We start from the raw sequence: 15703 nt of genomic DNA on the forward strand, positions 1-15703 counted from the left end.
CCTGATCAAAGTGTATCTTGATCTTCCTTGAATAACTGAGATAAAAGCACATTTTTGATCAATGTCCGAAAAAGGATGTGCTTTCGAAATCGGGCAAAGTCCTGTGGATATATTGCATCAAGAATCCTTAAATCCTGCCTCAGGACAAAAGGACACGGTTTCCTAGCATGTCCTTTAGGACCTCTACAGATTGGCATCCAAAAAAGTTGGTGTCGTCTAAGGATGCTGGTTACAAAAATGATGGAAAATACCCTTTTTCTCAACATTTCGAAGGACATTCCAGGACCTCCTCACATCAGTCGATGCGGACGAACAAGGACTTCCATCATGCCAAAGGATATCCAGAACGTTTACAAAATGACCGAGTTATGAGCACCTTTCCGTTTTTTGGACTTGGGACTTTTTTCCAAGTCCCAAATTTAACCAAGTGGCGAAAAATATGGGAAAAATCACGAAATCCTTGATATCTCGGCTCTCCTCAGGACTACCGAGATGTCCTTTGCACCGAATATAGTCCTTGCTTATTAAAGTTTTATGGCATCACTATTGTCCTGATCCTTCAAAGGACTCGCGAGTTATATGCTATTTTTGTTTAAACAGAAAAGTCCTTTTATCTCCGCTTCTGGAAGGACATTCCAGGATCTCTTTGTGTCAGTTGAAGCGGATCATCAAGGACTACCATCTGACCAAAGAACATCCGGATCGTCCTTGAAGCAGCTGAGTTATAAGGACATTTATGGATTTTTTGCGACTTTTTGGCCATTTTTCTGACTCTCCCCCTTACAAAAAATCGAGCAACATTTTTGGCAGGATATTGAAAATCCTTGATTGCAGATCGGTAGTGCTGATCCTGCAGGACCAAGAAAGGTACGTCCTGTCAAAATCGGTCAATGTCCTGCTGAAATATGGGCTCGAGAAAATTATCCTTTTTTCGTTTTTTAGCTCTGAAACTCGCAAATCCTGCCGCAGGACGAAAGGACATGGTTCCCTAGGATGTCCTTGATGATCTCTACAGATTGGCATCAAAAAAAGTTGGGGTCGTCTAAGGATGCAGGTTACAAAAATCATGGAAAATGTTCTTTTTCTCAACATTTCGAAGGACATTCCAGGACCTCCTGACATCAGAAGATCCGGACGAACAAGGACTTTCATCATGCCAAAGGATATCCAGAACGTTTACAAAATGACCGAGTTATGAGCACTTTTCCGTTTTTTGGACTTGGGACTTTTTTCCAAGTCCCAAATTGAACCAAGTGGCGAAAAATATGGGAAAAATCACGAAATCCTTGATATCTCGGCTCTCCGCAGGACTACCGAGATGTCCTTTGCACCGAAGATAGTCCTTGCTTATTAAAGTTTTATGGCATCACTTTCGTCCTGATCCTTCAAAGGACTCGCGAGTTATAGGCTATTTTTGTTCAAACAGAAAAGTCCTTTTATCTTCGCTTCTGGAAGGACATTCCAGGATCTCTTTGTGTCAGTTGAAGCGGATCATCAAGGACTACCATCTGACCAAAGGACATCCGGATCGTCCTTGAAGCAGCTGAGTTATAAGGACATTTATGGATTTTTTGCGACTTTTTGGCCATTTTTCTGACTCTCCCCCTTACAAAAAATCGAGCAACATTTTTGGCAGGATATTGAAAATCTTTGAATGCAGATCGGTAGTCCTGATTCTGGAGGACCAAAAAAGGTATGTCCTGTTGAAATCGGTCAATGTCCTGCCGAGATATGGCCTCGAGAAAATTATCCTTTTTTCGTTTTTTAGCTCTAAAACTCGCAAATCCTGCCGCAGGACGAAAGGACATGGTTCCCTAGTATGTCCTTGATGATCTCTACAGATTGGCATCAAAAAAGTTGGGGTCGTCTAAGGATGCAGGTTACAAAAACGGTCGAAAAAGTCCTTTTTCGTCAGCATTTCGAAGGACATTCCAGGACCTCCTATTATCAGTCGATGCAGACGAACAAGGACTTCCACCTGTCCAAAGGACATCCCGATTATCCTTAAAATAGCCGAGTTATAAGCAGTTTTGTAGTTTTTGAACTTGTCATTTTTACCTTATATAAATAAAAAATAATGTTGCCTACTTTTGGGGTGAATAATATGAATTTTTAAAAAAGTGTTGCCTACTTATTTGGGTTAAAAAAAGGAATGTTTAAAATATCGAGTATCCTTTAAAGGATCAGGACAAAAGTGGTGTCAATCGAATCCTTTTATCAAGGACAATAATCTGTGCGAAGGACATCCTGAAAGTCCTGCCAGGAGCTGAGATATTAAGGATTTTATGTTTTTCTGATTTTGTTGCATACTTCAAGGCGTTTGGCCTTGTAGGGAACCTTAATTAAAATCTGTTGCCTACTTTTAGGCGTTTGGGCTTGTAGGGAGCCGAAATAAATTTGTGTTGCATACTTTTAGGCGTTTGGGCTTGTAGGGCGCCGAAATAAATTTGTGTTGCATACTTTTAGGCGCTTGAGCTTGTGGGGTCCCAAAATGAAAATCTGTTGCATACTTTTAGGCGTTTCGGCTTGTGGTATCCGCAACACGCTCAAACGCCTAAAAGTATGCAACAGATTTTAATTTTGACACCCCACAAGCTCAAACGCCTTAAAGTATGCAATAAAATCAAAAAACATAAAATCCTTAATATCTCAGCTCCTGGCAGGACTTCTGGGATGTCCTTCACACAGATTATTGTCCTTGATAAAAGGATTCGATTGACACCACTTTTGTCCTGATCCTTTAAAGGATACTCGATATTTTAAACATTCCTTTTTTTTAACCCAAATAAGTAGGCAACACTTTTTTAAAAATTCATATTATTCACCCCAAAAGTAGGCAACATTATTTTTTATTTATATAAGGTAAAAATGACAAGTTCAAAAACTACAAAACTACTTATAACTCGGCTATTTTAAGGATAATCGGGATGTCCTTTGGACAGGTGGAAGTCCTTGTTCGTCTGCATCGACTGATAATAGGAGGTCCTGGAATGTCCTTCGAAATGCTGACGAAAAAGGACTTTTTCGACCGTTTTTGTAACCTGCATCCTTAGACGACCCCAACTTTTTTTGATGCCAATCTGTAGAGATCATCAAGGACATACTAGGGAACCATGTCCTTTCGTCCTGCGGCAGGATTTGCGAGTTTTAGAGCTAAAAAACGAAAAAAGGATAATTTTCTCGAGGCCATATCTCGGCAGGACATTGACCGATTTCAACAGGACATACCTTTTTTGGTCCTCCAGAATCAGGACTACCGATCTGCATTCAAAGATTTTCAATATCCTGCCAAAAATGTTGCTCGATTTTTTGTAAGGGGGAGAGTCAGAAAAATGGCCAAAAAGTCGCAAAAATCCATAAATGTCCTTATAACTCAGCTGCTTCAAGGACGATCCGGATGTCCTTTGGTCAGATGGTAGTCCTTGATGATCCGCTTCAACTGACACAAAGAGATCCTGGAATGTCCTTCCAGAAGCGAAGATAAAAGGACTTTTCTGTTTGAACAAAAATAGCCTATAACTCGCGAGTCCTTTGAAGGATCAGGACGAAAGTGATGCCATAAAACTTTAATAAGCAAGGACTATCTTCGGTGCAAAGGACATCTCGGTAGTCCTGCGGAGAGCCGAGATATCAAGGATTTCGTGATTTTTCCCATATTTTTCGCCACTTGGTTAAATTTGGGACTTGGAAAAAAAGTCCCAAGTCCAAAAAACGGAAAAGTGCTCATAACTCGGTCATTTTGTAAACGTTCTGGATATCCTTTGGCATGATGGAAGTCCTTGTTCGTCCGCATCGACTGATGTGAGGAGGTCCTGGAATGTCCTTCGAAATGTTGAGAAAAAGGGTATTTTCCATCATTTTTGTAACCAGCATCCTTAGACGACACCAACTTTTTTGGATGCCAATCTGTAGAGATCATCAAGAACATCCTAGGGAACCATGTCCTTTCGTCCTGCGGCAGGATTTGCGAGTTTTAGAGCTAAAAAACGAAAAAAGGATAATTTTCTCGAGGCCATATCTCGGCAGGACATTGACCGATTTTGACAGGACGTACCTTTCTTGGTCCTCCAGGATCAGCACTACCGATCTGCAATCAAGGATTTTCAATATCCTGCCAAAAATGTTGCTCGATTTTTTGTAAGGGGGAGAGTCAGAAAAATGGCCAAAAAGTCGCAAAAAATCCATAAATGTCCTTATAACTCAGCTGCTTCAAGGACGATCCGGATGTCCTTTGGTCAGATGGTAGTCCTTGATGATCCGCTTCAACTGACACAAAGAGATCCTGGAATGTCCTTCCAGAAGCGAAGATAAAAGGACTTTTCTGTTTGAACAAAAATAGCCTATAACTCGCGAGTCCTTTGAAGGATCAGGACAATAGTGATGCCATAAAACTTTAATAAGCAAGGACTATCTTCGGTGCAAAGGACATCTCGGTAGTCCTGCGGAGAGCCGAGATATCAAGGATTTCGTGATTTTTCCCATATTTTTCGCCACTTGGTTAAATTTGGGACTTGGAAAAAAGTCCCAAGTCCAAAAAACGGAAAAGTGCTCATAACTCGGTCATTTTGTAAACGTTCTGGATGTCCTTTGGCATGATGGAAGTCCTTGTTCGTCCGCATCGACTGATGTGAGGAGGTCCTGGAATGTCCTTCGAAATGTTGAGAAAAAGGACATTTTCCATCATTTTTGTAACCTGCACCCGTAGACGACCCCAACTTTTCTTGATGCCAATTTGTAGAGGTCCTGGGATGTCCGATCGGGATGTCCGTTGACCAGATCGAAGTCCTTGTCAATGAGTAAACTTATTGAAATCCTCGAATGGTCTTTAAAGCAGTGCGAATAGAAGAGGATCTCTGCCGGTCACAGACCGATCTTAACAGAAAACAATGTATCTTAAATTGAAGAATTATAGAACAAAAAAAGTACACAAACATGAAAAACTAATGTAATATGTGATATAATATAACAAACATGTTTCTCTTTCAGATCTCGGTTCGCAAAATAAAGATGGACGTGACAGAGGCTAACAAATAATGACCATTATATATTAACTTGTTTATTATACTATCTGCTTTTGAATAATGTGAAATTGTTAATAAAATTTATACAAATTTATTGTTACTTGTGAGCTTGATGTTTTTTATATCAAATGCAGAGTTTGCAAGGGGCCAATTAACTCGGCCAAGTGGGCAAAGTTTTCAAGTTTTACCATTTGGAATGGTAGCTAACAGAATCCTCCAGTGGAGATGATTATTTGTACAATAGTTGAAGTTCTCCTTGTTCGCTTAGCGATGATCATCACGAAATAAAACAGTCTATAATCACGATCAGAGCGAGAGAGACAGACCAGAAATGTGATTTGAATTCGATTTTTCGATTACGTTACGTCCTCTTCATGCGCTCCTGCACCACCTGGGTAAGCTCTGCGATTTGTTTTTCCACTTGCTGCACTAAATCTTGCTGTTCGGCCGTAGCCTCCACATTGATAGCCCGTTTTAAGGCACTCAGACATGATGTGGCAGCCAGTCTTGCAGAATTCAGCTGCGATGTAATCATCACCTCGCTCTCATCCTCGGCATGCTCTTCTATGGCAGCGCGCGAGAGATGTGTGACCTCCAGGCAAAGATTTAAAGCCTTTAGCGAATGCTCGGATTTGGTTTCCCACGACAAATGTTTGGCTGTATAGGCCCGGTAAGATTTCACCAAACGCTCGGCCTTTTTCAGTGGCGTAGAAGCTACCAGTGCAGATAATTCCCAAACAAGAGGTTCATTGCCATGCTGTATGCTCTGCTGAGCTAACAGCTGAACGATTCGCTTCAAAAGTGTAGGACTTGATGACACTCCAGCCTCCTTCTCGTCCTGGAGCTGCTTGGCAATGCCATAGACGATTCTTGTGAGAACTTCCTGGTCCAGATAATGTTGCTTGAGTTCATTCAGACGTTGATACGAACGCATGGCATCTTCCCAGTGTGCGGTATCCACCGAAACTAACATATAATTCTCCCAGACCTTCCAGTTGCTATAGTTGCATTTGAGAGACTCCCCCAAGACACGATAGGCCCGCTGCTTGTCTCCCAAATTGATTAAAGCCTTTGCTAAATTGTTCCACGACTCGAATCCGTTCGGTTCCAAATGTGTATAGGCTAGATAATACTTTACAGCCGATTCCCATTTCTCCAACTGAATGGCCGAGTAACCACAGCGCAAAAGTATTGGCTCTTGTAGTACATTTATCTCCAGAGAGATTTCATAGTGCTCCATGGCCTGGGCATATTCGGCTCGTCTATAGAAGTAATTACCCCAATATGCCTGAGCCTTGCCTGAGGTTTGCTTCGAATGCTGCCAGGCCTGCTCATAGCACTGGGGATCATCAATGGCATCGCCCAGCAAGCAATAGAGCAAAGCAGTTGGTTTCTTTTCCAACTCTTGTCGTATGATTTCAGCAGCTTTGTGGCGCAACTCTAGACTCGTGTAGCAGTCAATAACTTCGGACCAGGCTTGTATTTGCAAGCAAATATCGAGCGCACTCTTGGTCATGCCCAAGGAGCGCAGCAATTCAACAAGTTGCAGCTGCACATGCCACTTGGGCTGCAAGAAGGAACCAAATCCATACGATAGTCTCGATCTCAGGGAATGTTGCTCTTCATTGGCATCTAATAGTTTCACGCACTCCTCGCACTGTTTCCAGCTACGTTCCACTGTGCGTCGTTGATTGGCCTCTTGGTGGCAATTCAAAAGCAAAGCAGCCTGACGCACTTGCAACGGGCCATGCTCTTGATATAGAAGCGTTTGTGTATACGGCTCCAATTGCTCATCAGCCAAACGATCCTTGGGCTGGGAACGTTTCAATTGTTTTCTGTGAATTACCAAAGGACATTTCAGTGGCTTGTTAGCCTATTTATAAGTTCAGCTTAACTTACACTTTGGCTAAGACTAGAGCCTGCAATATACTCGGCAGAGTCATCACATCATTGTCTTTGGGCTCAATAAATCGAATGCGCTCCAATCGTGTGTCATCCTCTAGTAATAGCAATTTGGGTAGCATTGTCTTGGCATTGGTAGTGACAGCTAGCGGCAGTGTTGGCTCTCCATCTGCCAGCTGCACCACCTTCAAACAGAGTTGGGGTAAAGGCTTTTGCTGAAATTTCGTTCGCACTCCAAGTAAACCCTCCACTTTCAATTCCACCTGAAGATGGGCACACATTTCATCTAGAATATCGGAGGCGATATTGGAACGATGGAATTGCAAATAGCCATTGGCCAGTTCTAAATACAGCAATGATTGCAACTCCGAGCTGGTAAAACTATTTATCTGTGTCTTTAGAGTGCTAGCAATTGATTTGAATTGCTCATATAGGGATCCAGCCAGGTCATCAAGAATGTGCTGCTGCAGGCAAATAACACGCAATTGCCACCAGTTGAGAATCTGTAAGAAGCATAACTAGTTAATCTTTATTTAAACATAATTAATATGGGAGGGGGCATACTCTTGAACTGGGATGAGCTTCAATAAGAATCTTTAAGATTTCTCTGGCAATGACCAAAAATTCACCAGTCTTGACATTCGGATTCAGCTCCTCGCCGCTGGCTTTCAGTTGCTCTAAGGGATCGTATGCCTTTAATGGCAATTTCGACAACATATTTTGACATGCCGGTATCTGGTCAAAGGGACCACAAAAATTATTTTGCACAAAGGCAAAAATCAACTGAAGAGCATCACTTAACATTTGCTGCGATTCGGTGGCATCCTTTTGGTTTAACCAACGTTCAATTAACACTTCCAAATCTGTGACTTTCCACAGTTCTGGACGATTCCATAGTTGCTGCAGTTGACCATTGTCATCTGGAATGTATGTATGTGTTAGAAGTTATAAATATTTGAATTATTATTTATTAACTTAAACTCACCGAATAAATTCGATTGATCATTGAAATTGCATATAAATTGTTCACTAAATATATCATCTAACATCCTGACATATAATATGATAAAAACGTTTTAAAAATTCCTCCCCTTCGGCGCTACACGTGCTAAAACAACAACAACAACAGCAATTGTTTACCATATGTTTTTTTTATTTGCATTGTTATCGATAACTGGCAACCGGTATTATCGATAGTTTGGCGGCTGTTCTTTGCGCTGGAATCCAACACTGTTCTTTGTGGAGGTGGTGGACTGTTCGTTTGTTAATCAACACTAAAGCAACTCAGCTGCATCTCGCTTTGCGCGCAAAATTCAAAAATAACTATTAAAATTAAATTACTTGTTGTTTTGTTAATCGTTTTGTTGCTTTTTGATATAATTAGAAGCCGTTTTGCATAATATTTCTCGACCATACTAGACGGCGCCGCAATGCAAGTTCAAATTTCAATTAATTTGTCTGGCCAAAAAATTGTACACAAATGATTTCACCATCCCATCCCATCCCGTCTATAAAAATTTACATAAGTTACATGCAGCGGTCTCATGAAAATTTGTGTTAACGAACACCGGCGGGGAGGGGGGGAGGATAATTCGAGGGATACTCACCGGGTATAGAGGGAGTACCCATGGCGCCCTCAAGTGCAATTGCTCAGACACAGAAGCACACAAAGAAAATGCTCTTTTGTGCTCTATAATACCCTGTAACCAAATGGCTAATGCAGGGTATATTGAAGTGAAGTGTTTCTGGTTCTTTGTTTTCTTATCTGTCCGTGCGTCAGAAGAGTTTTAGTTATAGGGTATCGCTTGGTCTACACTTGCACTCATTGACTTGGGGATATTTTTTACGTCGTAGTCGTGTTGTCGTCGTCGTTGTTGTTGTTGTTATTGTAGCTTCTAAATTTAAATTTCACGGTCAAGGTCGATATTGAGCAGAACGAACAGACGAACGAACGCAGAAGCTTGGGGCTGAATAGGGGAGGGGCAGGGCCAGTGAGTGAGTGTGTGTGTGTGTGCAGTACAGTCTAATGAAAGAAAACAAAAGAAATCGTATCTTACAGATACACACACAGACTCACCGACAGACAGACAGACACGCACACACACACACACACACACACAACGTGTATGTAAAGGGAGGGGGCGGGGAAATTTGATAATTCTATTATTGTTTGATTTTCGTATAACTCAATTCTATGAATCTCTTGTTTCAGATGATGATGGTGATGCTTATCTGTGGTTCTTCGTTTGGCTTATTATCTCTCCTATAGATTCTATTTAGGTTCAAGGCTATGTAGACAACAACAACAACAACAAATTCCTCTATTCAATTTCTAAGAGCTATGTATATATCTCAAGGGACTCGGTTATCATACTTCTGTACATATTGCACAAGTTTCAATTAGGAACTAAAAAAACATAAAACGAAAAAAAAAACGAACATAAAAACTATTTCCACTGAATGTTATTTAAGTTACCAAGGGCAATAACTAATGGGTTTTCCGAAGATTATGAAAGTACATACACTCCACTCCCGTTCATGGATATCAAATGAGTCATAACATAAACTACACTACTTTATAAATTATGAAAAAATTCCATTATTTTGTGTCCAACCAAATGGCCTCTATCCTGTTAGATAATAGTCTCAATACCAGTTGTGCCTGGAAAGAAGCCTTCCACTGGGTCCTGCCCTTTAGATATAAGCCACAAATTTTTGTTTACCTTTAAGTAATGTAAGTCAATGTCTTTAATTTACTTGTTGTTTGAATAAAATGAATAGTTTTTTTTATGGTCCAGTTTCACATCGATCAAAAAGAAGTCTATGATTTCTGCTGATATTAATCTCATCAATCAAATTGAAACTAATGAAAAGAAGATCTCCATACTAGTATTGAATAGTTGTTTTATTTCTAAAAGTGTTTTTGAATTGTGAGTAAGCTTTTGATATGGCAAATCAATTGATTTTCCATAACAATTTTTCACATTTCTACTTTTGTCACTTGATTTTGCTAGATCAAATTTTGACAGAGCTTTCGTTTTAACGGTTTTCCATTTGAAATTGAACATTTTCTCTTAAATTGTATATTCACCACAGAGCTGTAAGAGCTTAAAAGCTTTATCTTTTCTCTCTTGCACTCTTTCTTTGACTCTTTGCATTCATATTTTGCGGTTGTTTTACTCTCACTGCGTTTTGTTTGGCTTAATCATCACAAAAATAATGAATGTTGTTGGGGGTCTCGTGGCTCCCTCTCCCTCACACACACCCCCTGCTCCCCTTGCACCAGCACACCGATGCCCCCCTCTCCCCATTCTTAGAGCCATTCAGTCACTGTCTGTGTTGATGTTTCTGGCATGCCGGGTTGCATGGAGCCGGCACGCGGCTTCTGTATGATTGTATATATGTATGTACATATATACATATATATCTTATATGCATGTATGTGAATCGGCTAATACATATAGATAGATATACGAAATGAACGTCATCGTGACCCAAAACTGGCAGCTGCTATGGAAATGCAATAGGAAAAGAAAAAGGAAAATCAACGTCAGCAATGAATAATGCAAAATGCGTAATTCAATTATTCTACAAGTATTTTTCTCTCAACAATTGAAACCAACAACAACAACAAAAAAAATAAAAATAAATGAATTAAAGTCTATTGTCTTTAGACTTCGAAACCTGATTGACAAAAATCCATTTAAATGGCCAAATGAAAATTGGAAAATTCATTAAGCTAACTGAGAAATTTAAGGAAATTAAATCAAATTCAAGTATTCCATCGAGTTTTAATATACAAATTATGTTTTAAAAATAAAAAAACTTTCCATTGCGACGACTTTTTGGCTAAAAACTCTCCCTCAACTTGTTTTTTCTACATGCATGCCATTTGTTTTATTTCTTTATTAAATTAATTTTAAATTCTAAACAAAAAAACAGTTGTTTCTATTTATTTATATCTGTTGTTTTCTGTTTTGCCTGCTCACTTCTCTTATTTTTTTTATTTTATTGTTTAATTTTTAGATTCCTATTATTTTTGGTGGTGACTTTTTTTTTTTTTTTTTAAATTTTAGATTCTTTTTTGCATTGCAATTCATTTACTTAATGTTTGAGTGTGTGTGTGTGAGTGTTTTCAAGCAATTTCAAGGTCGTACAGGTTTTATCTGTACAAATTTTGATGTGTTGTTGTTTGCAATAAACAATAAATGCAAATAAATATAATTTATTTAATCATTGCACAGTTGCCAGTTGTGAAAATATTGAAATTTGAATTTAATTTTTCTGATTTTAAATCGCTCTTTCTCTCTCTCTCTATCTCTCTCTTTCTCTCTCCATGCATGCATCTCTATTTCTGTGTCTGTTTTATTTTCTTTCTTCTTGTCCCAGAGCTGAAATTGGTGTCAGTGGAACATTGGCAACGCGGCAACGGCAACGGCAACGGCGCCGGCGCAACATTTTCATTTTCACTTTCACGGACCGCCGCAACTTTCACGAATGCCAACCGGGCAGCGCTCCTCTCCCCCTGCACCCTTCTTACTCACTCACTGTACACCCCACAATGTCTGCAACATTGTTGTAAGTAGCAGTTAACCCACCCGACCGCCGCCCCCTCTTCTTGTTGCCCCACAATCATGCTCTGAAGTCGCACAGCTTGTTGCATTCCACTTTGTGGCAGTTGTTGTATTGTGCTCTCTGTCTCTGACAGTTTCAATTTCATTTTCGCTTTCGCTTAAAAGTAATTATTAAAAAAAAAACAACTAAAAATTAACTTAAGTTGATTAAAGTTAATTTAAAAATTCGTTCACGTGTCTTTTGCCTACAAATGAAAGGGAATCGCATGATCCAATAAATGATCTTGCCACAAAACAGTCATTGAGCCAAGTTATGATTGAAGAGGACGACTTAAATGTCAAGTTTTCGTTGCCAAATATTAACTTAACACGAGCTTAACCAACTTCCAACTAGTCCTTACTGCAAAATCACTTGAGTTCCTAATTATTAGAAACCTTTTAACAAGTTTTTGGATAAATGATTCAAATGAATAGCAAATTTAGACAAATTTCAATGCGAATTGGCAGATTCGTTTGTTGAAAGTTGAATTGATGGAATGTAATTTGTTTAGCTGTCACACGGTGCGTATACGTTATCATTAGCTGATAGAGCATACAAATTTCGGTTAGTCGGTTGTAGATTGGCCCCCCAAGAACTGAACTGAGTTTCGGGGCCCACGCACAAATTTAATTATTAACTGCCAACTTAATACCGACCTTGGCTTGCCTATTAGAATTTTGACATTTGAGCATTTAATAAATATCATAACAAATGTATACACACACACACACACACACAGACGTAAAGTGCGACTAAATATCGCGCAAAACGCATGCTAAAAAGTTCTACCGAAATTAATTTATTTCGCACTTAATTATTCACAAAAAAAAAAAAAAGAAAAAAAATATAATAATAATAAAGAGACGCTGCTGACCTTGAAACATGTTTCACCTGCCTTCTCTACCTTTATCTTCACCTTCTCTTGTCTCTCTCTCTCTGTCTCTCTATCTCAAGCATTGCTCTCATCTCATCTAACCTCTCCGCCCCTTTTCTCTCTCTTGACTCCTCTCTCTCTCCCTCCTATCAAATATCGCGCCAAGCAACAAAAATCAGAATTTCAACCCAAAATTTGATCGTTCAGTCAGTCAGCTATAATACTCAGACTCATACTCATTCAACCATCCATCCATCCATCCAACCATCCATCGAAATACTTACTGAGAACAAAAAAGTAGGCAAAAAAAACACCACAAAAGATGTGCGATTTCTAAACATTGTAGTTCGAAAATAGTTTTTGCATTGTGACCATGAGAGGATTGACTACCCAGAGTCGTTAGGGAATGGAATATGAGAGATATAAAAGCTATATATACATAGAATAGTGCGCAATTGTCAGCTGCTTAGAAAAAGGCGCTGACTACGTCTGAATCTCAAGTGACATCATACAAAACAAACAAACAATCTTTGGGCATCGGCGTAACTTGAGATACTTTGAAATCGAGATCGATTTGAAATCAAAATCACAGAAGGTTCTTCTAGTCCAATCGACGGGTTCTACTTAATTATTGTTTATATTATTTAATCCACACCACAGTCTTGTGGATTGGTTTATTTGGCATCTGAGATTCGTAGAAATTGAAATCAAATTCGTTCACAATCCAAATATACAACAAAGGGAGAACCATCTATATCGTATCCTGCCATTTAAATATAGGCTATCTTGCTCACTCTCAAAGACTTTCTTATATAAGCGATATACCATTTCAACACAATGGCTCTCTCCTTTCGCCTGTTCAGCTAAAGTCATAGTTAAAACCTGGCAAACCTTTCCAGATTTTCAATCAATATTAGATTAGCTAACTAAAAAATTTATTCATTAACTTTTGTTAATGTTCATGGAAGAGTCATTTTGTTGTATTTGTTAAAATTTCACACTTGTGGCAAAACAATCTAAAATATATGTCATAATAATATCCATTAAATAGTACAAATAATGGCCAAGCCCATCATGAAAACAAATCCCTGTTTCAGGGTCAATACCCTGTACTTTATGAGGTGGTGCATAGGTGGGTAGGGCGGATAGTTCTCTCCTCTGCTAGCTCCATTCAAGGTGTTACTTATTGCAGGGTATCACGATATCGGCTCCATTGTATTTGGATGCGGATTCGTTTTATTGCTGTTATTTCACATTATTTTAGTGTTGTTTTTGTTCTAAAGGCACACAAAATTTCGCAGCTTGACCTTGAGCAATTATTGTTTATTAATATTGCTCATTTGTTGTTGGTGTTGTTGGTGTTGGTGTTGTGTTTTATGTGCGTTTCGCTTGATTCCTGTTTCTTGTTTTTGTTTTTGCATTTGGCGTGTGCCCCGCCAACTTGTTCTTTGCCTAGCAACAACAACAACAACAACACTAGAGAATTCTCTATTATTGAATTAATCAATTCGAGACGCACACGTGTCTAATATTTGTGTGAGAAATATACAAAAACTAAAAACTAAAAGCAAAAAATTAACAACAACAAAAAAAAAAACCACAACGACAACAATAACAACTGGAACAGCTTTTCCATTTCAACACACACACACACATACAATAAGAAACAGAACAAATTCTTTGCCACATGTAAAATAATAATAAAACGTGCACTTTGGAAACATAAAATGATTCAATTATATAGATTAAAGATCCCAGGGTCCAGGGTTTGCATGGGTTACATCAATCATTTAACTAGAGCGTTAAATGCAAATTTTCCCTCCCAAAAACAAAAAGCAACATGAAGAATAAATATGTACATATATCCAACGAATTTCGGCCCAAAAGGAAATGACCCGAATTTTCTATACCCTTGCCACTTTCTTGATACACATTTTACTCAATCTTCCCTTTGCTCTATACCCCTGTTTGGATAAGAGTATGTTGGGTATGTATGTTGTATAACTTCATTTCATTCTGTCCTCAATCCTCAATCTCCCCCCTTTCATATATGTCTGTATGTACGTACATACCAGGCACTTAAAGGGCAAAGTGAGATATTAAAGTCGCCAAGTGTTTGCAAGCCCATAAAGTATATGTAATCTTGATCACAATCAAGGGCCAGTGGTCCATATAGATGACATATCAAAGTTTTGGAACTTAAATAGCTCTTATTATTATCTCTTGGCCCACTAAATTTCATTAAAATTGAATGCAAATAAACCAAGTTATACGACTCATACCATTTTCACTAGATGTGGAATGCAGCGAATGGAATAGCTGCATGGTATACGAAAGTCGGTACAAATCTCTTGCTTAAATTCGTTTTAAATTCCTTTTGTCTTATTCTTTTATTCGTCCCCGGCTTCTTTGGCTGACAATTCTTAATTTACAAGTGCCCATGGGCCGGGGTAGGTGATGCCAGTCCTTGAACCTCGTTTGGCTCATTTGCAATTTGCAAGTTGCACTTTGCACAACGGGGAAAAAGAGAAACAAAATTAAATCGTTAACAATTGCACAAATTGAATATACATACATATGTATGTACTATATATAGTAGATCCAAAAGTGCAATAAACTAAATGTAAGCAAAGGCAACAAAAGGCAAACTCTCAATATCACAATCCTAATTTTCACTTGGCTTGACTTGACAGTGGCTTAGAGAAATCCTCGTCCACTATCAACCATCAGCAGGGTATCATGACTAATTTGTCAAGCAGCGCAAATTTGTAGGAGGTTATTTTCGTAATATTAGCCTCACATTGAGTTCGATTTCAGATTTTCCACACACACACACACACACACAGTTACTGCTATATTTTTTTGTACGTAATGTATATTGTATACTTATGTATCAAATAAATGAATTGCTTTTCTTAGCAATTTGCATTATTATTTTATATTTTGTTTGCCTTTTTGGGTTTTTGTTTTTTTGTTTTTTATTTAATTTATAATGATTGCGAATGAAATTGCCACCAGTATATCAATTTGTTTCTGCATTTCGCTACATATCGGCGACGTTGTAAGCACACACAGAGAACTCCCCCTTCCCGCCTACAGAGACCACCAATCCGCAGTTAACCCTGTTCCCTGTTTTTCTCTCTCTGTTCTCCCTTTGGGGGGGATGACTGTGACGGGATGCAAGGGACTGGGGGTGGACAGGGGCGAAATGGGGAGCATTTGTGAGTTATTTGCGTCGTCGACGTCGTTTGCGACGAGTTTAGCGGCCTGTCCGTAAATTCAAGGACGCGTC

At 39.0% G+C, this 15703-nt stretch overlaps 1 protein-coding gene across 1 annotated transcript; it reads right to left on the reverse strand.

The window, feature by feature from the left end:
* Positions 1-2833: 2833 nt before the first annotated feature.
* LOC137574663 (tetratricopeptide repeat protein 27) lies at positions 2834-8067 on the reverse strand. Its single transcript, XM_068287048.1, has 6 exons — positions 7909-8067; positions 7488-7843; positions 6921-7426; positions 4055-6856; positions 3229-3979; positions 2834-3153 (listed from the first exon to the last, which is right to left on the reverse strand). The coding sequence occupies exons 1-4, from the start codon at positions 7970-7972 to the stop codon at positions 5383-5385; spliced, it is 2400 nt and encodes a 799-aa protein (XP_068143149.1). The 5' UTR covers positions 7973-8067; the 3' UTR covers positions 2834-3153; positions 3229-3979; positions 4055-5382.
* Positions 8068-15703: the final 7636 nt, after the last annotated feature.

This window comes from Drosophila tropicalis, unplaced genomic scaffold (genome assembly GCF_018151085.1).
Source record: "Drosophila tropicalis isolate 14030-0801.00 unplaced genomic scaffold, ASM1815108v1 contig_463, whole genome shotgun sequence".
Lineage (NCBI taxonomy): Eukaryota > Metazoa > Arthropoda > Insecta > Diptera > Drosophilidae > Drosophila > Drosophila tropicalis.